Source organism: Balaenoptera acutorostrata, chromosome 2 (genome assembly GCF_949987535.1).
Source record: "Balaenoptera acutorostrata chromosome 2, mBalAcu1.1, whole genome shotgun sequence".
Taxonomy (NCBI): Eukaryota; Metazoa; Chordata; class Mammalia; order Artiodactyla; family Balaenopteridae; genus Balaenoptera; species Balaenoptera acutorostrata.
In genome coordinates, this window is record NC_080065.1 from 98,182,803 (window position 1) to 98,208,028 (window position 25,226).

At 38.5% G+C, this 25,226-nt stretch overlaps 1 protein-coding gene across 1 annotated transcript in view; it reads right to left on the minus strand.

The window, feature by feature from the left end:
• TRIM36 (tripartite motif containing 36) overlaps positions 1-23,587 on the minus strand; it is a 37,924-nt gene extending 14,337 nt beyond the window's left edge. The window contains exons 1-5 of the mRNA XM_028169012.2: positions 23,272-23,587; positions 19,393-19,627; positions 11,590-11,915; positions 9,987-10,133; positions 5,949-6,044 (exon numbers count right to left, since the gene is read on the minus strand). Coding sequence (XP_028024813.1) covers positions 5,949-6,044; positions 9,987-10,133; positions 11,590-11,915; positions 19,393-19,627; positions 23,272-23,298 — 831 coding nt within the window. The 5' untranslated portion in view covers positions 23,299-23,587. The remainder of the gene's footprint in view (positions 1-5,948; positions 6,045-9,986; positions 10,134-11,589; positions 11,916-19,392; positions 19,628-23,271) is intronic.
• Positions 23,588-25,226: the final 1,639 nt, after the last annotated feature.

Here is a 25,226-nt window from a genome sequence, read left to right on the forward strand (position 1 = left end):
AAAGCTAAGAGAATTCAGCACCACCAAACCAGCTCTACAACAAATGCTAATGGAACTTCCCTAAGTGGGAAACACAAGAGAAGAAAAGAACCTAAAAAACAAACCCAAAACAATTAAGAAAATGGTAATAGGAACATACATATCGATAATTACGTTAAAAGTGAATGGATTAAATGCTCCAACCAAAAGACACAGGCTTGCTGAATGGATACAAAAACAAGACCCATACATATGCTGTCTACAAGAGACCCACTTCAGACCTAGGGACACATTCAGACTGAAAGTGAGGGGATGGAAAAAGATATTCCATGCAAATGGAAATCAAAAGAAAGGTGGAGTAGCAATACTCATATCAGATAAAATAGACTTTAAAATAAAGACTATTACAAGAGACAAAGAAGGACACTACATAATGATCAAGGGATCAATCCAAGAAGAAGATACAACAATTATAAATATATATGAACCCATCACAGGAGCACCTCAATACATAAAGCAACTGCTAACAGCTATAAAAGAAGAAATCGACAGTAACACAATAATAGTGGGGCACTTTAACCCCTCACTTATACCAATGGACATATCATCCAGACAGAAAATTAATAAGGAAACACAAGCTTTAAATGACACAATAGACTAGATAGATTTAATTGACATTTATAGGACATTCCATCCAAAAACAGCAGATTACACTTTCTTCTCAAGTGCACATGGAACATTCTCCAGGATGGATCACATCTTGGGTCACAAATCAAGCCTCAGTAAATTTAAGAAAATTGAAATCATATCAAGCATCTTTTCTGACCACAACGCTATGAGATTAGAAATCAATTACAGGGAAAAAAAACGTAAAAAACACAAACACATGGAGGCTAAACAATATGTTACTAAATAACCAAGAGATCACTGGAGAAATCAAAGAGGAAATCAAAAAATACCTAGAGAAAAATGATAATGAAAAGACAATGATACAAAACCAATGGGATGCAGCAAAAGCAGTTCTAAGGGGGAAGTTTATAGCTATACAAGCCTACCTCAAGAAACAAGAAAAATCCCAAACAAACAACCTAATCTTACACCTAAAGGAACTAGAGAAAGAAGAACAAACAAAACCCAGGGTTAGCAGAAGGAAAGAAATCATAAAGATCAGAGCAGAAATAAATGAAATAGAAAACAATAGCAAAGATCAATAAAACTAAAAGCTGGTTCTTTGAGAAGACAAACAAAATTGATAAACGATTAGCCAGACTCATCAAGAAAAAGAGGGAGAGGACTCAAATCAATAAAATTAGAAATGAAAAAAGAGAAGTTACAACAGACACTGCAGAAATACAAAGCATCCTCAGAGACCACTACAAGCAACTCTACGCCAATAAAATGGACAACCTGGAAGAAACGGACAAATTCTTAGAGAGGTATAACCTTCTAAGACTGAACCAGGAAGAAACAGAAAATATGAACAGACCAATCACAAGCAATGAAATTGAAACTGTGATTAAAAATCTTCCAACAGGGCTTCCCTGGTGGCAGAGTGGTTAAGAATCCGCCTGCCAATGCAGGGGACACAGGTTCGAGCCCTGGTCCAGTAAGATCCCACATGCCGCGGAGCAACTAAGCCCATGTGCCACAACTACTGAGCCTACACTCCAGAGCCCGAGAGCCACAACTACTGAGTCCATGTGCCACAACTACTGAAGCACGCACACCTAGAGCCCGTGATCCGCAAAAAGAGAAGCCACCGCAATGAGAAACCCACACACCGCAACGAAGAGTAGCCCCCGCTCGCCGCAACTAGAGAAAGACTGCATGCAGTAACGAAGACCCAACGCAGCCAAAAATAAATAATAAAATAAAATTAATTAATTAAAAAAAAATCTTCCAACAAACAAAGTCCAGGACCAGATGGCTTCACAGGTGAATTCTATCAAACGTTTAGAAAAGAGCTAACACCCATCCTTCTCAAACTCTTCCAAAAAACTGCAGAGGAAGGAACACTCCCAAACTCATTCTATGAGGCCACCATCACCCTGATACCAAAACCAGACAAAGATACTACAAAAAAAGAAAATTACAGACCAATATCACTGATGAATATAGATGCAAAAATCCTCAACAAAATACTAGCAAACAGAATCCAACAACACATTAAAAGGATCATACACCGTGATCAAGTGGAATTTATCCCAGGGATGCAAAGATTCTTCAATATATGCAAATCAATCAATGTGATACACCATATTAACAAATTGAAGAATAAAAACCATATGATCATCTCAATAGATGCAGAAAAAGCTTTTGACAAAATTCAACACCCATTTATGATAAAGACTCTCCAGAAAGTGGGCATAGAGGGAACCCACCTCAACATAATAAAGGCCATATATGACAAACCCACAGCAAATATCATTCTCAAGGGTGAAAAACTGGAAGCATTTCCTCTAAGATCAGGAACAAGATAAGGATGTCCACTCTCACCACTATTATTCAACATAGTTTTGGAAGTCCTAGTCACGGCAATCAGAAGAAAAAGAAATAAATGGAATACAAATTGGAAAAGAAGAAGTAAAACTGTCACTGTTAGCAGATGACATGTTACTATACATAGAGAATCCTAAAGATGCCACCAGAAAACTGCTAGAGCTAATCAATGAATTTGGTAAAGGTGCAGGATACAAAATTAATGCACAGAAATCTCTTGCATTCCTATGTACTAATGATGAAAAATCTGAAAGAGAAATTAAGGAAGCGATCCCATTCACCATTGCAACAAAAAGAATAAAATACCTAGGAATAAACCTACCTAGGGAGAAATAAGATCTGTATGCAGAAAACTATAAGACATTGATGAAAGAAATTAAAGAAGATACCAACAGATGGAGAGATATACTATTTTCTTGGATTGGAAGAATCAATATTGTGAAAATGACTATACTACCCAAAGCAATCTACAGATTCAATGCAATCCCTATCAAATTACCAATGGCATTTTTTACATAATTAGAACAAAAAAATCTTGAAATTTGTATGGATACACAGAAGACCCCGAATAGCCAAAGCAATCTTGAGGAAAAAAACGGAGCTAGAGGAATCAGACTCCCTGACTTCAGACTATACCACAAAGCTACAGTAATCAAGACAATATGGTACTGGCACAAAAACAGAAATATAGATCAATGGAACAGGATAGAAAGCCCAGAGATAAACCCACGCACCTATGGTCAACTAATCTATGACAAAGGAGGCAAGGATATACAATGGAGAAAAGACAACCTCTTCAATAAGTGGTGCTGGGAAAACTGGACAGCTACATGTGAAAGAATGAAATTAGAACACTCCCTAACACCATACACAAAAATAAACTCAAAATGGATTCGAGACCTAAATGTAAGACGGGACACTATAAAACTCTTAGAGGAAAGCATAGGAAGAACACTCTTTGACATCAATCACAGCAAGATCTTTTTTGATCCACCTCCTAGAGTAATGTAAATAAAAACAAAAATAAACAAGTGGGACCTAATGAAACTTAAAAGCTTTTGCAAAAGAAAGGAAACTACAAACAAGATGAAAAGACAACCCTCAGAATGGGAGAAAATATTTGCAAACGAATCTACAGACAAAGGATTAATCTCCAAAGTATATAAACAGCTCATGCAGCTCAATATTAAAAAAACAAACAACCCAATCAAAAAATGGGCAGAAGACTTCAATAGACATTTCTCCAAAGAGGACAGACAGATGGCCAAGAAGCACATGAATAGCTGCTCAACATCACTAATTATTAGAGAAATGCAAATCAAAACTACAAAGAGGTATCACCTCACACCAGTTAGAATGGGCATCATCAGAAAATCTACAAACAACAAATGCTGGAGAGGGTGTGGAGAAAAGGGAACCCTCTTGCACTGTTGGTGGGAATGTAAATTGATACAGCCACTATGGAGAACGGTATGGAGGTTCCTTAAAAAACTAAAAATAGAATTACCATATGACCCAGCAATCCCACTACTGGGCATATACCCAGAGGAAACCATAATTCAAAAAGACACATGCACCCCAATGTTCATTGCAGCACTATTTACAATAGCCAGGTCATGGAAGCAACCTAAATGCCCATCGACAGACAAATGGATAAAGAAGTTGTGGTACATATATACAGTGGAATAGTACTCAGCCATGAAAAGGATCGAAATTGGGTCATTTGTAGAGACGTGGATGAATCTAGAGACTGTCATACAGAGTGAAGTAAGTCAGAAAGAGAAAAACAAGTATCATATATTAACACATATATATATGCATTAACCTAGAAAAATGGTACAGATGATCCTGTTTGTAGGGCAGAAGTTGAGACACAGATGTAGAGAACAAACGTATGGACACAAAGGGGGGAAAGCAGCCGTGGGTGGGGGTGGGGGTGTGATGAATTGGGAGATTTGGATTGACATGTATACACTGATGTGTATAAAATGGATGACTAATAAGAATCTGCTGTATAAAAAAATAAATGAAATAAAATTCAAAAAAAATAATACTGGTAATATGGTGCTAATTCACATAATTTTTCAATGATTTTAACCCATTTTTGAAAAAAATTTGTAAGAAATGACAGTCTCATACTAGCCAGAATATTTTTATATTTAATTACAAAACATAAAGTGATCAAGGGTAATGGCTCTTCAGTTTATTTCAAATAGAGAAAAGAAATAGGGATCAAAATCAGTGAAGACTATTAGGAATTTTAAAGTAACCCAGTCCTATCCTCTCTTACTATATTTTTAAAGTGCTATCAGTTTTTAAAATTTTTTACTGAAGTATAATATGCAAAGAGGAAAATGTACGTATAAGTGTAAGGATCAATGAGGCTTTGCAACTACACCCATGTAACCGGCATCCAGATTGAACAATATTACCAGTATCCCAGAAGCCACCCTTATAACCTTTCCAGGCACTAATCCTCCCTCTCTTCAATAACTCCTATCCTGAACAACACAGTCTAGTTTCACCTGTCTTGGAATCACCCAGCATGTACTCCTTTGTATTTGGCATCTTCCTTTCAATATTAGTGCCAGACTTATCTACATTGTTGCACATAGTTGTAGATATTCATCCTTCACTGCTATTTATATTCCACTGTTAATGAACATTTGAGTACTTTCCATTTTGTGGCTATCACAAAATAATGCAGCTAAGAACATCTTAATACATGTCTTTTGGTGAACATATGTGACAGGAATATACTTCGGAGTATCTGGAAACTTAAATAAACCTGGTCCTATTGACATATAGTACATTTTTCAAATGCAATCTGTTAGTTTTATAAGCTACAGATAATCATAAAGGCTATTATTTTCCTTATACTGCTACTTTGGAGAACTCGTTAACTGCCACATAAAGAATGTCATTCTTTCCTCTGTGTTCCAATATCATTTACTCACAACCTCTATCAGCACTGATCACATAGCATTATTTTTTACATTTGTTTTCTTTTTTTTTTTTTTTAATTAATTAATTAATGTATTTATTTATTTACTTTTGGCTGTGTTGGGTCTTCATTTCTGTGCGAGGGCTTTCTCTAGTTGCGGCAAGCGGGGGCCACTCCTCATCGCGGTGCGCGGGCCTCTCATTATCGCGGCCTCTCTTGTTGCGGAGCACAGGCTCCAGACGCGCAGGCTCAGCAGTTGTGGCTCACGGGCCCAGCTGCTCCGCGGCATGTGGGAATCTTCCCAGACCAGGGCTCGAACCCGTGTCCCCTGCATTAGCAGGCAGATTCCCAACCACTGCGCCACCAGGGAAGCCCTACATTTGTTTTCTTAGTCCCAGAAAAGCAGGAGTGAAATCTAACACAACTTTGTACTCTCAGCTCAAATAATACCCTCTGGATTTTATGAATGAATAAATGAATGTCTAAATGAATAAATGAAAAATATGCAAACCAGCTTATCACTTACCTCCGTTTCTTTCATTAACAAGTTTAGTTCAGAAATCTGACTCTTCACCTGGCTCTCCTTGCCAATAAGGTAATCAATATCTTTTGAAAGCTTTTCCTATTGGAATATATTAGAAACAGAAATAGAAGTGTAACAAAGGCCTTCCAGAATTTCTTTTAACACAGTACCCTCTTCTCTAGCCTATGATGAACAGACAGTAAAATCAACAATGGTGATTATCATTATTAACCCAGGGTAAACAGTCACTGGCCTTGAGCACACAGGCCTAAAGATACATGAGGGATTAGAAGCAGTTAGAAAAAAGAACAAGGTAGTGATGCTCAGATTAGTAAAAACTCCTGAATACACAAATGGCATATTTTTGTTGTCTCATCATCACTCCCAGAATGCTTCCTCCCAAGGCTTCTAAGTAAATGGAAGGGCAGCAATCCAAATAGTGTTGTCTTCCACCAGATTTTATAATTCACTCTCACACACACACACCCCACACACAACAGGAAAAACAACAAAGACCCTTCCAAAATAATCTTCATAGTCCATCCCAGCCTAGATGTTCATTAAACAATTACACAATACACAATAATGAAAACACAGATTTATAAAAATAGGTAACTTCAAGAGCTTATTGAATAGTTTGTTCATAAAGTAGTCATTTTGAAACTGGTATAGTTTATCATAGAGATAATGTCATAGATTTTGGTGAGATCACTAGTGTAGCCCAGAAAACATTAATATACCTGAAATACATTTAAAAACAAACAATAATACCCTGACGCACCACAGGGGTACAAAGTAGTAAGAGACAATGTATCCTGAGACTAAGAATAAGAACATCCAGAAAACACTTCCCATGCTGTAGCCCTGACAGGAGGATCTGAACATTTCTTGCTCACAACTGGTGACTAAGGGTTGAAAAGAGTTAGGAAGAAGAGAGGCAAAGCTCTTAGGAATTAAAGAAGTGAGTCTCCTTCTTATATCATCGTCCTCTTTTTTTACTTAGACCATGTTACAGGGTAAGAGAACGTATGCAGAAATCAAAGTGACAGGTCTCCAGCATGGCCCATCTTTAACTCTTTGGGACACCCAGCAATCAGACCCAGCGAGTTTCCTTGATGGCTCACTGGAGGGACAGAGGAAAGACCTGTTAGGCAGAGGAACAAGATTTCTGAGAACTCAAGGCACGACGGGACCAAGAAGGAAATCATAGGATGTTAAGGACAGGAAGAGACATTAAAATCCTGCATTTTAATCCAGCATTTTACAGATGAGGAAACCAAAGCTCACTGAGTACAAATATCACATAGTCAACAGCTGAACTAGAAACCTCCTCACCACACATTAACCATGATGTCACAGGCTGAGAGGTGCTTCCTCAGCACCAAGCTGCAAGGAAGATGATAGTTCCTCCGATACCACCGCTGTCAGGCCCATGTTAGGACCAGACCTACGGGGTATGAGTGCTGGCACTCTTTTTAGCTATAGTAGCAAAGAAAGGAATTTGGCCATTTAAACTGAAGGAGGGCTTAGTTCTGAAACAGCTTAAGTTAACAGTGCTAAATAGGCTAGAGAAGAATAGAGGACAGAATTCAGAAACACCGTCCAAGGTCTAAGTGGTTCCAGTGAGCTGTGATGCTTAAACCAAGCCTCTGGCCAACCACAGCCTTTATCTGAGACGGCTCCAGTCTTCTCAGTCCCCTTAAACTTAGGCAGTCTGTGTTAAGACTAGATCTGTCTTAACCAAGAATCAGTGGTCCATTTATTCATAATCCTCCAAAAAGTATATGCACCAGACACTGATACTAGGCATTTTATCCAGGAAGTTCATCTAACGTGAGAAGCAGGTTTAAATCCTTTAGTCCTATTAGGACCCCAGTTCTCTAGGAACTGATCAGAGGCTAAATTCTCAAGGACCCCAAAGTTGCTCAAAGCTTCCTCTAGAGCAGTGGTTCTCAAATGCTGGTGTGCATCAGTCTCCTGAGTGTCCATAAAGAACACAGAGGCCCAAGGTCATTAAAGTAGTACAGGCCTGGCTTCCATAGTTTTACCAAGTGTTCCAGGTGATTCTAACACCCAGCAGAGTTTGAGCTCTCTCCCTGCAACACTCAAGTGAGTAAAAATGAAAATGATATTATAAACCTATGTCACCTAGATCATGAAGGCCTCTGGCTTACAATCTAAAACAAGTAAAAAGGAAGATCTAAGGAGATCTGTTTGCTACTTTCAGCAAAACTGAATAATTTTACTCTTACTAAAAAGTGAATAAATTGAAAAATCCATTATGGAGTCTCATTTTTAAAAGTGTGAAACATAAATGGGAGAAATTAACAACAAGGCAAAGGATAACTTAAGTGTATGCTATTGTCAAATATTGATTCCAAGTAACAGAAAAAAAAATTTTGGACAACTTATATAATATCCAACCAATAAGAAACAAACAAAAAAGGTGTCAAAGTTAAAATTAGCAAACAGTGTTATTGCCACTGTGAGGCACAACAGAGAAACAGAGACTGGATTTACTCACCCACTTGAAACAACTAAAAAAACCTAACAGAATAAATGAAACAGCTCTCAAGACACTGGACATCAAGAAACAAAAAACAGTGTCCCTGAGGGATGGGAAACAAGATGAGCCTATGATTGCTCTCAGCTTATTGTCAGGAGAAGGCTTCCCAGGCCTGGTGCAGAGAACTCAAATGGGGCCCAGGATCTCCCGTGAGATGAGGCGATGAAGCTGGGAGTCTGGGGAGGCCAGAGTTTATAAAACATGACACCTAAGAACAGGTGGCCATAAAGAGAAAGAACTCCAGAGATTTACCAAGCAGCCCCCTTGCTTATTCATATGAGCTTTGATCAATTTTTATGTGTGAGGAAATTGCCACAGGACAGGGCAAGTATCACCCAAAAGAATTAGAAGGAACAGTTTCAGAGCTCACACATGCCGGAAATAGTGCCTGTTCCCCACCAGCCAGACTAAAAAAACCCTCAAAATTCATAGGGCATTGGGAAGAGTAAACAAATGGCTTTACTTCAATAATCACATAAAATTAGTCCTAGAACAAAATGCTGCTCTGTCCTAACAAAGCTTAACAGCAAGACCAAAAAGGAACAAATTGTTCTAACTTAATCACACAACAGAAAAAAACTCAAGAATATCTTTAGGAATATAAAAATATCCACTGCCCAACAAGGTAAGCTTTACAATACCTGGCAGCCAATCAAAAGTTGGCAGGCTTGCAAAGGAGGAGGGGAATACAACTCATAATGATAAGAAAAATCAGTCAAAATTGACCTAGTAATGACACAGATAACAGAATTAGTAAATGAGGACAGACAATAAAACAACAATACTTGTAACCCATGTGTTCAATGTAGAGGGAGGACTGAGCACGTCAGACATACAAAATACAAAATATGAAACTGTATGTATAGATGCAAAATAGATACAGGTCAAAAAATGCATACACATATTGTTAAAGGAATCAAAAATTTAAATGGGTAGTAGATTTATAAATGAATTGATTCCCTTTTAAAAAGGAAAAAAGAATGAAACAAAAAAAATAGCATTATTCCACTGCCTACTTGGCTGTAGATTATCAAATTTGAAAGTTTTAAAAGGACCATGTATAAGGTTAACAGACAGTAAATAGTTTTAGCTGGAACCCACCAGAATAAACAAAAATGTTTATACTAATTCTATTGGCAGCAATAAGAATCAAGTGTCTTAAAACAGCTACTACCCTTCAAAGTGTGTCACTCCCATAACCACACTCAATGTCGTGGCATTGGGCTCATGTAGGGATGGATCATAATGAAGTGTCCTTCATCCCTCTCTTTCCTCAGAACTAGATATCAGTAGGACAAAGAGTTCCCTGGTCAGAAATACTAACAACCTAATATTAATCATTAAGTAACACTTTAGATTATTAACTCATTTCAGTAAAACAGACCACACAATATGCACAATATGATTTTATACAGAAAAAGTTAAAGTTCTAAAGTTATAAAGGATCAAAATTTAGTTCTAAAAGTAAGTTCTACCTTTAAGGTTTTGTAGGCACTGCTCATAGTGGTTACACGGTGGTTGGAATGATTACCACCCAACTTACAGAGATGACAAACTGGCCTCCTACATAATTCACAGTACATATTTATTCTCTCCGTTTCATGTTCTGGGCACATTAAAATCTATTGAATAAAGAATAAAAGTGGGATTAAGGGTCTTCTTAGCTTACATGGCACTCAAAAGATTTCAAGTAATTGGATAAAGTCCCAAAACACAAAGATTTGCTTTATGATATCACTAAATAAAGTCATTTAAAGTAATGAAAGTGTAAAAAGAAATAAAAGCATTTGGTACATTACATGAGAATTCTCTACATTAGAATTACTGTTTTTCAATTTGAGGGTTCAAATGGTCAATTAATTATTTGTTATTTCCTCTAAACTTGGTGATAAGAAGAGAAAAATTTACTTCCTATAAGACTTAAGTGAAATGCTTAAACAAGCTAGAAAGGTCCACTGATCATAATGACTACGTAAATTCTTAATGATCTTGGAACACTTTATAAGCTTCCAGATGTTTGCTTTTACATATTGATTGCACACACATTGACCAAATTTAGAACTGTGTTCTCCTGATTTAAGTTTCTACCTTTTTGTTTACTCTGTAAACTATCATCATAGTTACACTGAATTTTTACATAATATAGCTGTTTTCATTTGGAAAAGAAGGAGGATTCTTTTAAACTAGTGTGTTAATGGAAATCAAAAAGCTGCCCATTATTCCAAAAGATTAGATTTTAAGCAACTACAACTGGTCTGATAACTTAAGAGAAATTTTTTTTTAATTCCATTATAAAAAGTCCTAATACCAATGTGTAGCTCCAGGAGAAAAACTGGAAAAGATTTCAAATTTCTAAGCATGTCCAGGTTCCTACATTCTCAAAGCCATTACATTTAAAATAGAATATAAAGTCAGGCTTTCTGCAAGGAATGTAAGAACTCAAAATTATAAGGCAAATATTCTATAGGATGAGACACCTCTTTAGAATTTGACTATAGTGAATTACACTATTCACTATTTTGTTTCATCTATAACTTCATTCATTCATAAAGTTCTTCTGTATGTTACTATAGAAATTACCCAGAATATTTAAGAAATGCAAATTCCACTTCAAATACTATATAACCATTATATCATAAGCTTCAAACTATTAGGCTGTAGTTACTCTTATTTATTCATAATACAATTTTAGGTAACCAAAAATGTCAGAATGTTTCCCAATCACATCTTTTAGACAATTATGGATTTATCATATTAAAGCACAAAAGCTTTTTAACTTTAACCATTTCAATCTTAGAGAGTATATCTGACATCACCTTTCCTCTCTTACTCAGTTATCATTACAAACATTCATATATTGTATTGTATCACAATGTATTGTAATAGAGTGAACCATAATATTGCCTTCTAAGCTCTGGGGATGTTTAGCAACATACTAAATAACTCCAACTACTAGGCCTTAATTTCTTGTTCCAGCTTTTAAAGTTATTTCCCTTCTTACTGTCAGGTTCTAGACTTGTTACAATTTATCTTATCATATTAAGTTTAATACTCTAACTTAATAGAAACTTCACTTACCTTGGGTCTAAAATTCGTAGTTGGGCCCACATACTCATGCTGCGCTTTTACAGTACCCCAAGGATGATAAATTTTGAAGCATTCATTGCAGTAGCTTGCACTACAGTCCATGCAACTTTTTGTGGATTCTTGAGGTGGTGGTTTACAAAGGTCACACATAATGGCCGTGGCTGCCCTGGCTGCCTGACGATACCTTTCAACAATAGTTTCCAAAGTGAAATTTCGAAACAGACCGTTGATTCCCCGTTCTCCAAGATCCACATCATGTTCACAGCCAGGACAAGGAAAAGTAGTTGTCCTAGGAGTCAATGAATTGCGCTTCCAGCCTGTGTAATCAGTTAAGTCCTTGTTTAGTTACATCAGTAGGAAAATGGATAGAATGAAAACTAAGGAGTCATGTTTTGGAAAGATACATATCTACAAATATATTGCAAAAACATAATACTCAAAGTGGCCCCATATAAATCAATTTATGTACTGAAAATGCTTTTTTTTAAATGGCTTTTCCTTGGCATACAAAAGATAAGCCCAAGTTATTAAACAGTGATCAAATCAAAAAGGAATGAAATTATTCTATAATAAATCCCATATAAAAACCATATTAAATCAAACAGATATGTGGACAAAACATATAATACAATACTACACAGGGTCAAGATCTTTTGAAATTATACAATTAACATTTATAGATAATTTCATGTATCATTCCCAAAGGAATCTGGCTTGCATTTAAATGAACACAGCCTTGGCTCATTGATAGGAACTGAGTTTATACATAAAAGAGCAAGAGTCCTTAAACCAGCCAGGGTCCATCGACTGACTCCAGGAAGATTCAAATAGTTTGGTAAACTATTTGAAATTATATGCAAAATTTTGCATGTATGTATCCATACATATTTTCTGGTTAAACAACCCATAGCTTTTATCAGGTTCTCAAAAGAATATGTGACCACAAAACTGTTAAGAACCACCGCAAGAGAGGGTATCCCACTGTAGTATTGTTTTATCTAGAAAATTCAGTAGGCAAAATCATTAGTTAATTGAGTGCAATCTATAAAAGAGTAAAAAGCTCATTCATAGATCTAGAATCTAGTGACTTTAAGAGGAACCAACCATTTAATATCTTCTTACGACCTGAAAAAAAGAATCATTAAGATTATTTAATTCAGTAAGCCAGAAGATACACCAAAAAAATTACAGATAACTTTACAATATATAAATAATACAATGAATGACCTTAAACATCACACTCTTCTTCAGTATTATCCTGATTTTAACAAATCAAGAAACCAAGGCATGACAGTCCTTACCCACAGGTTCACAAGAATCTGGGGTGGTCTGTTTAACACAGGTGTATGCCTATCATGTTCCCTCCTCTTCTGTATAAATTTGAGTATGTAGCCTTGGTTGCCCACAAAATAACTTCCTAAATATAAACACAAACTTTTTAACCTACAGCCTTCTTTCATACTACTATGTATCCAGTACCAAAAGTGAATGGTTAAACTTAGTATACAACATTTAGAAAAGGTCTCTAAACAGCTATATTAATATTGCCTTGGCAACACTACTATCATCACTGAAGACTGTCTTAAAAGATGTCTGGCATATCACTACATAAATCACTACAGGTAAAATTTAGTGATCAGCCCACGATATTATTCATTTGAAGAGACTTTACACCATGCAAAGTGGCATTAGGCCCCCAAAGCTACTTATGCAACAAACATGCAGCTGCACTATTTTAAATTTTAAATATTTTCAAAATATTTAAAGATATTTTTAACCTTCACATTTTAAAATATACCCAAAAAAGCATACAAAAAAAGCTGCCCCATAAACACTTGAAAATCCTACATAAAATATACTCTTGTAATAATTCTAAAAACATGCAATACAAGATATTTCACAGCACAGCAGGCACATAATAAAATAAGCACCAGAGCTACTTTTAAAACACATGCCAATGAAAATTTTGTTTAGTGAAAAAACAAGCCAAATAATTCTGGAAGTGATATAGTACAGTGGTCAAGTTTAAACAAATGGAAATTCATATTTAATTGCATGCTTCCACACATGAACTAGGTGATAGAAATTAAAATGGATAACTAATCTCAACAGTCAATGTTTTTAAAAAAATGAATTATTGGTTTTATGAATAGAAGATTGTGATCAATTAAGTCATGGGGAAAAACAAAAGTAAATTATGCCAGTAAAATCACACTTTAACACTATACACTGGTGACACCCAGATTTTGGCCTCATGTTCAGAAATTTCAGAAAAAAAGTTTTATCCCTTTTCTGTAAACCTCTTTTAACTTGTTTTTATAATAAAAAAAAAAACAAGGTGTAAAGCATCACACTGAACTTCTTATATCAGACAAAATATTAAATCAATATATCTGCTAAAGAGCTTTTATTTCATCTGTCTTAACTTCTACCATTGTTTTCATAAAAACAATCAACAGAATATATATTCAGGGCAATAAAGAAAACAGGACAGATCTAAGGATACTCTGGGAAGTAAGCTGGATGGAAAAAAATCAAGACGGTAGAACTAAGAATAAAACATAACAGAATCAATATTTCTCTATAACTCTGCTAATATAGTAAACATTAGCCAAATGTGGCTATTTAAATTTAATTAAAATTTAATTTAAAATTCATTTCCTTAGTTGTAGTACCCACATTTAAAATTCTCAAGAGCCACATATGGCTAGTGGCTACCATCTTGTATGGTGCAGGGTCAAACATTTCTATGATTATAGAAAGGTCTATGGGGCAGTACTACCCAGTAGCATGATATAATGGGGAAAAAAGTAATGATGTCTTAGAAAGGTAAAGAAGCAATATAGGCCAAGCAATGCAATTTTCTATGTCAAACTCCATTTGCGGGGTCAATAATAGTTGCTAATTATCTGAACACTGCCACCTCACAGAATCAATTCTTTCCCCCATACCTTTAACTTCAAAGACAGATTAAACTAGTTAAGCATAAACCATGACACAATTATAAAATGAAGACGCCAAAAAAATTTCAAACTCGTTTATAGCAAATCCCCCCCAAAAAGTCAGCTTTCCATCATATGTTTTACCGTTTAAATGATCAAAGAGAATAATAAAGTATTTCAAAACAAAGAGAGTCAATTCATAACAGGTTCCAAACCTGTGACAGCTGCAACTTCTCCCATATCCTGGCTGCAAACAACTTCCCCACTGTTACCACCTGGACACGTTAAGTAGACTATTTCTCCTCATGCTGGACCCTCATGTTGGGCTTCCTGGTGTTGTGCATTGGGCTGATGCCTTATGCTTCCACCTTAATGCTTCCACATTCTGACCATCTGATGCCTATGAGTTACATTTACCCTTTGAGTATTAGCATTTTCAAACTGCAAAAACTTTTTCTCGACTACCCTCTGAATCAAAAGTAGGTAACAAGGTAATTTTTTAAGCAAACTGTTCCTATCTTTCCTCCTACTTATTAAATTTCAACACTTAAAATTCTCAGGGACTCACTAAAGCCTGTAAGAGAATGGATTACATGTGGCTTCTAGAAGTGGCTGTAAGATTTTAAAATCGAGGCATGTAGAAGAAGGTGAGGAAACCAGAAAAGGGATACATTTCAGGTGTTTATTTTCTCCACTAAAATTTAAGGTATCACCAGCATTCCTGAAAAAAAGTAGCCAATTTTACTTTAAATGTCAACTGGAGTAAAAAAAAAAAATTATTTTAATAAAATGGGTTGGCCCACCTTTCACACAGAAGCAATGTACATTATTTACCCACAAGTGAGACCTGACTGTTAAAACTCTGATCCCAAATACCTTAAAATAAAAACAAAAAATACACCATATGCACAAACAAGCAAAGATTATGGTATTAACTACAAAAATTATCAGTACCTTTAAGTAAATTTTTAAATACAGAAGAAAGTACTGGCTTATTTAACCTCCCAAAGGGTAATATGGCTGTTAACGTAATCTTTGTTCCACTAAGTAAATGTAAAGCATTTTTAAGGTAACATTAAAAAAAAACAAGGGGATGTCATTTTCTTTAAAAATATCCCATCATGGATATGTGTGTGTGTGTGTGTGTGTGTGTGTGTGTGTGTGTGTGTGTGTATACATGGCAAAATGCAAGCACTAATAATCAGAGCTCCATTTTAAAACATCAGAAATTGCTTGGAAATTTAGTCCTGTTGACCTTTAAGTCATGCCAGCCAAATTTGTTCACTTTCTACATGATTTTGAAGACTTGACCACTGATGTTTATTTTTAAAAAAACTTTATCTATATAAAGTTATTTGATTTAAATCTAACACTATACTGCCTGCGGCCACACAAGCAATAAAGCATTTTCTACCTCTCCACCCCAAAGATCTCCGTTGTGATGCTGTGAACAATGAACAGAAAGCTGGATTTAGAATTTAATTTCAAAGAGAAGATTCACAACCTGTTAACAAAAGATAAAGCAGTAACTGTGTCCTACACATAATACAATTATTGAATTAACAGTAAAAAAAAAGGTTTTTCCTGGTACACATGGTATTTATATAAAGCCACCAGTGTAAAACAGTCATCAAGCTTATCCTATCACAGTTCAGAATTAATCACTGTTGGTGCGTCACTTAAGAGACCTATACTTTATCCTATAGATTTGTATTTTTAAACAATCATACTTCTGGAAACTGTTGAATATATAAAGTAAAAATCAAGCATCTTTTTTTTTTGGTTTTTTTTAAGTGATCTAAATCAACACAGTAAGTAAACATTACTAACAATGATTGTATCTTAATGACAACAGGTAATACAGAATGGGAGAAAAGCTTGCATATATATGACCAAAAGTGAACAGTTATATAGCTCTTTTATTTTTACACAATTTAACATGCTAGTGTTATACACACAAATCTTACTCTCCTTTCAAGGCATCCTTCTATTTTAAAATCTGTCAAATGACCCATGCAATGCTATTTGAAAGGAATATGTGTGAAAGTGTAAGCCACATACGTCATTTTACATTTTCCAGTAGCCACAAAAAAGTAAAAATAAGTGAAATTAATTTTAGTAATACATATTTAACACAATATATCCAAAAACTATCATTTTAAAATATAATATAAAATTATTAGAGATATTTTATATTCACTTTTTCACTCTAAGAGGTACAAGTGCATATCTCAATTCAGACTAATGTGTTTCAAGCACTCAACAGCCATATGTGGCTAGTGTACTGGAATTTTTGCTGTGAAGATACCCAGAGTACTACTACTCTTCCACAAGGCAGCCATCATATTCTGCAGTCATCCCTTCACCAAGTTAAATATTCTTATTTCCTATAATTGATCTCCACAGAGAAGCTTTCTAACTTGCCCCCCATGAGGACATAATACAGCTTAACAGGGTTCTTCCTAAAGAAGAGGGAGGAACATCTCGGTAAATCTATTTCTGATCTCTTGTTCTGGAAAAAATGCCATCATCGATAAATATAAGCCATCATGGCATGCTCTGTACAAATCTTATAGCAAACGTTTGTCATTCAACATCCACTCAACACATATTTATTAAACATCTACCAACTACTGTGCTAGGTAAGTTCCTGAAAACAGAAACAGTTAACTATTTTTCATCTATATTTCATTCATACTTTATATCGATCACAAAAAAACTAACCAAATCTTAAGATTCAAAGCCTATATAAAACACAGAATTTCATGAAATACACATGTGACCTCAATCTAATGATCAGTAGAAATACTAGTATTTAACTAGAATTTTATTTAATGGTCTGTGCTGAATATTAATATACAAAAACTGAATCTTGTTGGTCAATCAAGCCAGGGTCCCTAATTATCCAATGAGGATCTACCAACAGAATATGAATTTTTATCTGGTAGAATGATTTCAAGCTATCACTGTCTTTCCTCCCCTCCTCAGTATGCCAGTTTCCTAACAGGGACGAAAACATAAAAGTGATGACTTCACAAAGAGCATGACCCTCTCCAACCTCATACATCCTGCACTCCCGCAGTTACCTAATGCTCCCTTTTTTGTATATACATATAATTTTTATGTGTGTAAAATATCCTCCAAGGAATTGGTGATTACCATTTTTTAAAAAATCATGTTTTTAAAATACCATAATACCACTCTTAGAATAAATCTCCTCTTATCCACTCTCTGATGGAGCACATAGACACAAATATTGCTCAAGGAGACTCCATATCCCAGCATGGACCAAAAAAGATGACGTTCTCTAAAATGCAAATGAGGAGAAAAAGATTCTTCTCTGACTTAAAAAAAAAACGGTTTTTTTTACAGTATTAAAAAGTTACTCCTATACTAAGGAGGGAGAAATGGACAGAGTGGACAAAAGGATTAAACTGAAAACCTCAAAGCCCAAACTGGGCAGAGCTGAAGCCCTGAAGTCTGGTGCTCATGGCCGCTCGAGGACCCTCCTCCATAGGAAGGAAGTGCTGAACATGATGCTGTGGTATTTCTACCCAAACCTCTGCCTCCCCTTGACCCTTACTGCTGATTTTGGCCCTTAACTTCCCAGTGGCCCTGTTCCCAATGATTTTAAATTAATTTTGATCTACATTAATTCTGCAATAGATGTTCAGAAGAAAGAAAAATCATCCCAAGAGGAAAAAATTTAAACACCGGCTATATAATAATAGTATAGGACTTCCCTGGTGCCGCAGTGGTTAAGAATCCGCCTGCCAATGCAGGGGACACGGGTTCGAGCCCTGGTCTGGGAAGATCTCACATGCCACAGAAGCAACTAAGCCTGTGCGCCACAACTACTGAGCCAGCGCTCTAGAGCCCGCGAGCCACAACTACTGAGCTTGCGCACCATAACTACTGAAGTCCGTGCGCCTAGAGCCCAAGCTCCACAACGAGAAGCCACCGCAATGAGAAGCCCACGCACTGCAATGAAGAGTAGCCCCCGCTCACTGCAAATAGAGAAAGCCCGCGCGCAGCAATGAAGACCTGACGCAGCCAAAAATAAATAAATTTATTTTTAAAAAAATAAATAAATTTATTTTTAAAAAAATAAATAAATTTATTTTTTAAAAAATAAATTTATTTCTAAAAATAAATAAATTTATTTTTTAAAAAATAAATTTATTTCTAAAAATAAATAAATTTATTTTAAAAAATAAATTTACTTTTAAAAATAAACAAATTTATTTTTAAAAAATAAATAAATAATGGTATAGTACATGTGCTATACATCTAATTAGATCTACTTCTACATACTACTACAGAATTCCACTACTGTTTAGCTGATGTTCAAAATCCTTATTTTAAAATTTGGATTAAAAAATGGCTGAAGAATAAAATGGAATAAAATGATACCAAATAACATTCCTCTAAAAAGTCTTCTAGAACTGGGCATTACGTAGTCTCATCCCTTAATTCTGCATATTTATTTACCTATTACCATACATAGATGGTTCCCTAGTAAGTACTTCAGTAGTCCATTATTTCATTCCTCATATAAAGGACTTCACAGGGTCAGAACACCCCCTAAAATATAGGCACAGTTAATAATGGGTTTAATACAAAATTCGTGTTCAATATCCAATATCCATTTTAAATGCATACCAAAAGACAATAAAAGTTCATTTTGACGTTTTAAAAGTTCATTTTAAAAGAGAGAGGGATTCTTTTCTAACTATAGTTTTAACTTATTCACCTGAAATGATTAACCCCCAAAACAACGAAAATAATTTCCCTTCCACAATTATCACTGAACATATAACCAAACTCCACCACCCCAGGTTCTACCACATACCTGGTCTGCTAATTCTGTCAATTTTATCCATGCTAGGGGAAGGAAGCCGAAGTCGAGGACTGCTCTGATTGGAGTTGTCTGATCCCACGTCATTGAATGAATCATCAAGCATCAGTAAGAGTTCTTTTACACATTTATGACAGATACTATGTTGACAAGGGAGAATCAATGGGTGGGTAAACAGCTCCTTGCATGCCGGGCAAATGAGCTCTCTTTCGATATTCTTAATGGTAACCTTAAGTTGAGAAAAAGAAATCAGAATCAAAGCCTTTTAGTGTGTAAATACATTAACATGCTTATACCTCTTGTATAAGTACATGTGTTTACCTTTCAAAAAAGAATTAAACAGATTTTTTTAAAGTCTGAAGTTTCGTTTTGGCTATGAAAGTCTATACCATTAATTATGTCCCCCTCATCATCCAATGCCTAGCGGTGAAGGGACAGGAAATGGTTAAAGAAAAAAAAAAAAGAGAAAACCTGAAGTATGAGAAAAATTAGCATAAAGTATTAGGGGACCATAATATTTCATCAATAATTATTAAGTTATTCAAATCATTATTAATTAACTGATTTAGGAATTCAATAAAATCCTGAAAGTAGATTACTGCAATAAAAATTAAGTATATAGCACTAAGAATAGGATTATTCCTATTTAGCACATTAGCTCTGTAACTGGCAAGTAACAAGAGCTGGTAAAAACTGGGTTAGCCATTATGTTCATGGAACTCTACTTGAAATCTATTTACAAGCTGAATTATCAGCAACTTTCTACATTAAATGTGACCATTTTCCATGTGCTGCAACTGTAATGTAGGTAAGAGGTTCTCAGGCTGCATATCAAAGCAGTTATCTTAAAAGCACTTTATGAATACTAAAAGGGTATAGGGGATTAGAAGGAACCATTATAAGCGCTCTCTCGATACTACAGGCTTGCAATATTTTCAGTGAGAAACATTTAGACTCATCACAACTAAAAAGGTCTGATGACCTCATACCAGTTTTCCCATCCTTTGCCTGTGTAGTTTTTCCCCACGGATCCCAAACTTCAGGTGCTATAAATCTATATTTAGCATTCCTGCAATTTTAATGATGGTATAATTTTAAAGTACTCATAACCCCGTACAATCATTTCAACTACTGGAAACACACAGAAAATTAAAACTGAATTAATTCACTTGTTTTAGTTAAATAAAAATGCATGCGAGTATTCCCCTTAAACAGACACCAAGTGCTTTAATAATCCCTGACAATAGCACTTCAGCCAACTGGCTTTATCACTGTCAATGGGTCTTGTGATGCAGCGTTTCTTTTTTTTTTTTAACATCTTTATTGAAGTATAATTGCCTTACAATGGTGTGTTAGCTTCTGCTTTATAACAAAGTGAATCAGTTATACATATACAATATGTTCCCATTTCTCTTCCCTCTTGCATCTCCCTCCCTCCCACCCTCCCCATCCCACCCCTCTAGGTGGTCACAAAGCACCAAGTTGATCTCCCTGTGCTATGCGGCTGCTTCCCACTAGCTATCTATTTTACATTTGGTAGTCTCTTTTTTACATTTGGTTGGTCTCTTACCCTGTCACATCTCACCCCAACCCCTCCCCATATCCTCAAGTCCATTCTCTGGTAGGTCTGTGTCTTTATTCCTGTCTTGCCACTAGGTTCTTCATGGCCTTTTTTTTTTTTCCTTAGATTCTGTATATATGTGTTAGCATACTGTATTTGTTTTTCTCTTTCTGACTTACTTCACTCTGTATGACAGACTCTAACTCCATCCACCTCATTACAAATACCTCCATTTCATTTCTTTTTATGGCTGAGTAATATTCCATTGTATATATGTGCCACATCTGCTTTATCCATTCATCCGATGATGGACACTTAGGTTGCTTCCATGTCCTGGCTATTGTAAATAGAGCTGCAATGAACATTTTGGTACATGACTCTTTTTGACCTATGGTTTTCTCAGGGTATATGCCCAGAAGTGGGATTGCTGGGTCGTATGGTAGTTCTATTTGTAGTTTTTTAAGGAACCTCCATACTGTTCTCCATAGTGGCTGTATCAATTTACATTCCCACCAACAGTGCAAGAGTGTTCCCTTTCCTCCACACCCTCTCCAGCATTTATTGTTTCTAGATTTTTTGATGATGGCCATTCTGACCGGTGTGAGATGATATCTCATTGTAGTTTTGATTTGCATTTCTCTAATGATTAATGATGTTGAGCATTCTTTCATGTGTCTGTAGGCCATCTGTATATCTTCTTTGGATAAATGTCTATTTAGGTCTTCTGCCCATTTTTGGATTGGGTTGTTCGTTTTTTTGTTATTGAGCTGCATGAGCTGCTTGTAAATCTTGGAGATTAATCCTTTGTCAGTTGCTTCATTTGCAAATATTTTCTCCCATTCTGAGGGTTGTCTTTTGGTCTTGTTTATGGTTTCCTTTGCTGTGCAAAAGCTTTTAAGTTTCATTAGATCCCATTTGTTTATTTGTGTTCTTATTTCCATTTCTCTGGGAGCTGGGTCAAAAAGAATCTTGCTGTGATGTATGTCATAGAGTGTTCTGCCTATGTTTTCCTCTAAGAGTTTGATAGTGTCTGCCCTTACACTTAGGTCTTTAATCCATTTTGAGTTTATTTTTGTGCATGGTGTCAGGGAGTGTTCTAATTTCATTCTTTTACATGTAGCTGTCCAGTTTTCCCAGCACCACTTATTGAAGAGGCTGTCTTTTCTCCACTGTATATGCTTGCCTCCTTTATCAAAGATAAGGTGACCATATGTGTGTGGGTTTATCTCTGGGCTTTCTATCCTGTTCCATTGATCTATATTTCTGTTTTTGTTGCAGCGTTTCTTGATGCATCACACAAATGTTTAAAAAAAGCCCACATCACGTCATAGTTTTAGTAAATTTGGAGGATATCCACACCTCACAATTCACATCAAAGAATACAGAATATTCATATCCTCTCTCATTTCGTAAAGAATTTGACATCTGATTCAAAAGGAAATTATTGTCCTGAATGTTCAAAACAGGCTCTCACGCCCCATTTTATGAGAGGTTTACTTCCCACTGAAAGATCTAAAATCATTTCCACTTTTCTTGTACACAGAGCAGTGCATAAGCTTTCTAATCACAATGGATATAAAGCAATTCTTACGCAAAAGAAAAATTTAGTGCTCATTTTACATTCACTGAGAGGAAACAATCTGATTAAGAGAAATGTGATGTGCTGGCTCCCCCAATTAAGCTATTTCAAAATAAATGAGGTTCGACGGGAAACTAGCAAGTTGGAAAGAATTGCATATCCGACCCCTTGAAACAAAAACACTTGTACACCGACAGCTGCCGGAGTAAGCCCGCCTCCCGAGAGCAGGCAAAAGCGGGGAGGAGCCATTGCTCGAGGCGACTGCGGGCCCGAGGGTCCGAGGGGGACTGGAGAGCCGGCGCCACCGCGCTCCCAGACAAAGGAAGGCGGGACACAGGCGGGACACGCGCGGGACACGCGCCCCGGGTCTTGACGGGCACCCGACTCCCTAAAGCGAATTAATTCTACAATCTGAATACCATTAAAGAGCCCCGCCCAAACTCCCCGAGGTTCTCAGGTGAGCCATCACCGCACAGGAGTGGCGCACTCTTCCGGGTCCCGGTGACCCCGAGTCCGACCGTCCCCACTGAGGGGCAGAAAGGGGGTGCCCCGGGCTGCGGAACCCTGCCCGGGGCGGGAAAGGCGAAGAGGAAGCGGGGCCACCACACGTCCGCCCTCGCTCCTCCGAGGGGAGAGGGTCCCTCACGGCTCAGGGCAGAGGAGAAAGAGAAACCCAGGGGACCCGGCGCGCCGCCACCGAGGCGTTAGGCGGCCGTCCCTCTCCCACACTTACCAGCGAGTCTGAACCATCCCCCTCCATGGTAGCCTTCTGCCAGGTGTCATCAACCGCAGGATCCAAACAGGCAGACGGGCGGCCCCTGGCTGGGTCTGGTGGGCGGGTCCCTGTGGCTGCCGTGGAGCCTCGGTTCGGAGCCGGAGGGCGAGCTGGTCAGCCGGACCCGACCAGCGGACCGACGCGGCGAGGAGGCCAGGGCGGGCGAAAGCAAAGACGCGGAGAGCCGAGCTTTGCTCCCTGCGATGGCCCCGTGAATCCCGCCCCGCATCCGGCTGCAGCAGCAGCTCCTTCGGCCTGCGGCTGGGCGGGCAGCCACGCGGAGACCAAGGCCAGGGAGCCGCGGAGGGCGGGGCCTGAGCGGGGCGGCGCCGTCGCCCGGGCAACAGCGCCCACCGCACAAAGGAGGAGGGGCCGCGGGCGGGTGGGAGACCCAGCGGCGGAGCAGCGGGCGGGGGTGTGGCAGTCGGCGGGGTTACAGCTCGCTCCGCCACCGCCTTTGCTCCTTCCCCGCCGCTCCATACTGCCGCCCGAGCCGCCACCTTCGCCCCCTGCCGGGTAGGAAGCCTCGGAGGGTCGGAAGTGAGGGTGGGGAAGGGGCGGTGGAGGCCGAGGGCCGAGCCGGGGCGGGGCCGCGGTGGAGCGGTCCGGCGGTGCTGCCCCTGACTACTGCCCTGGCCACTGCTCCGCGCCGACCCTCTGCTCTTCATTTTGCTTTCCGTGCGCTTTGCTAAAGCGCGGACTAACCATTCAGAGACAAGCTCCATTTCCTGACTCTAGCCGGGGCGGCGGGGCGAGGGCTGGCCCAGGCCGCCTTCCCGTGCCGTCGCACCCGGCACACAGAGTCGCGCGCGGGGGAGGCGACCAGGGCGAGACCCGGCTCACCCCACCCCAACCGGGGCCGGGGGTTTCCCCTAGAGGGTCCCTGTCCCCGCCCCGCTCTCCTCCTTCTCTTCCGGCCCGATTCGTAGCGTGAACTTCACATTCCCTGACTGGTCACCAGCCACTCGTTGTCTGCTTCTGCTTTTACACACCAGGGCGCCGCGCTGCCACGCACGGCACGTTCTTGCCAAGTGGCGCGGGGACAAGCCGCAGCGTAGGGGTCCCTCTCCCGGGTATTGGCCGGGAATTAGAGGCGGCAGCCCCCTGACCCGCCTAGTGTGTGCGTCCCGCCGCCGCCGCACGGTTCCCACCCCCGGGCACAGAGGGTGCGGGGAAATCGGGACAGCTGGTTGGTCTTTAACGGCTCCGGCACCCACGCACCCAGGCGGTGGGCGCCCGCCCTGTGTTCAGGCACCGCTTTTCCAGCTTGGAGACTAGCCGCGTCAAATTCACCTGCTGCGGTTCAAGCGCGTTTCTTCCAGATTTCAAGGCAAACCGAAAACACATTAACGTGGGGTTGTTGGAAGCCGTATTGTTAGATCACGCCACCGCCCTCCCAGCTGGCTAAATAATTCCATCTCTTATGTATAGACTGAGAAAACAGGAGCTCTAAGCAGCTGGGCGAAGGGACCACAGAGCTGTAGCGCGGTATCCCGTTTAGGTTTTGACACGCTTCCCACTTTTATTTCCCATTTGGGACAAGTCTCTGTCTGTGGCAAGTTCCGGCGTCTTCCCACAGCTCTGTCAGCAGTAATAGCCTCTTCTCCAGCCGACAATTAAATAACGCTGTGGCAGTGTAGAATTAAGAACAGCAAGGGACCGTAGCAATTGTCTTTAATGGAATACCCTCAATTTACAGATGAGGTGCAGAGAGGATGAACACCTTGCCAAATAATGACTGGACTGTTCTGATCCAGATTAATGCCCGCTGCGTGGCCGAACATGCTGGAGTTGAGGCTGCTTCCTCCCCACGGGTTCTGAAGCGTCCTAATCAGAAGGGAACTGAGGAAGATAACAAATGCGTGTGTAATTTAGTTACCTATATGATGTCCTACACCATGTTCCCATATAGA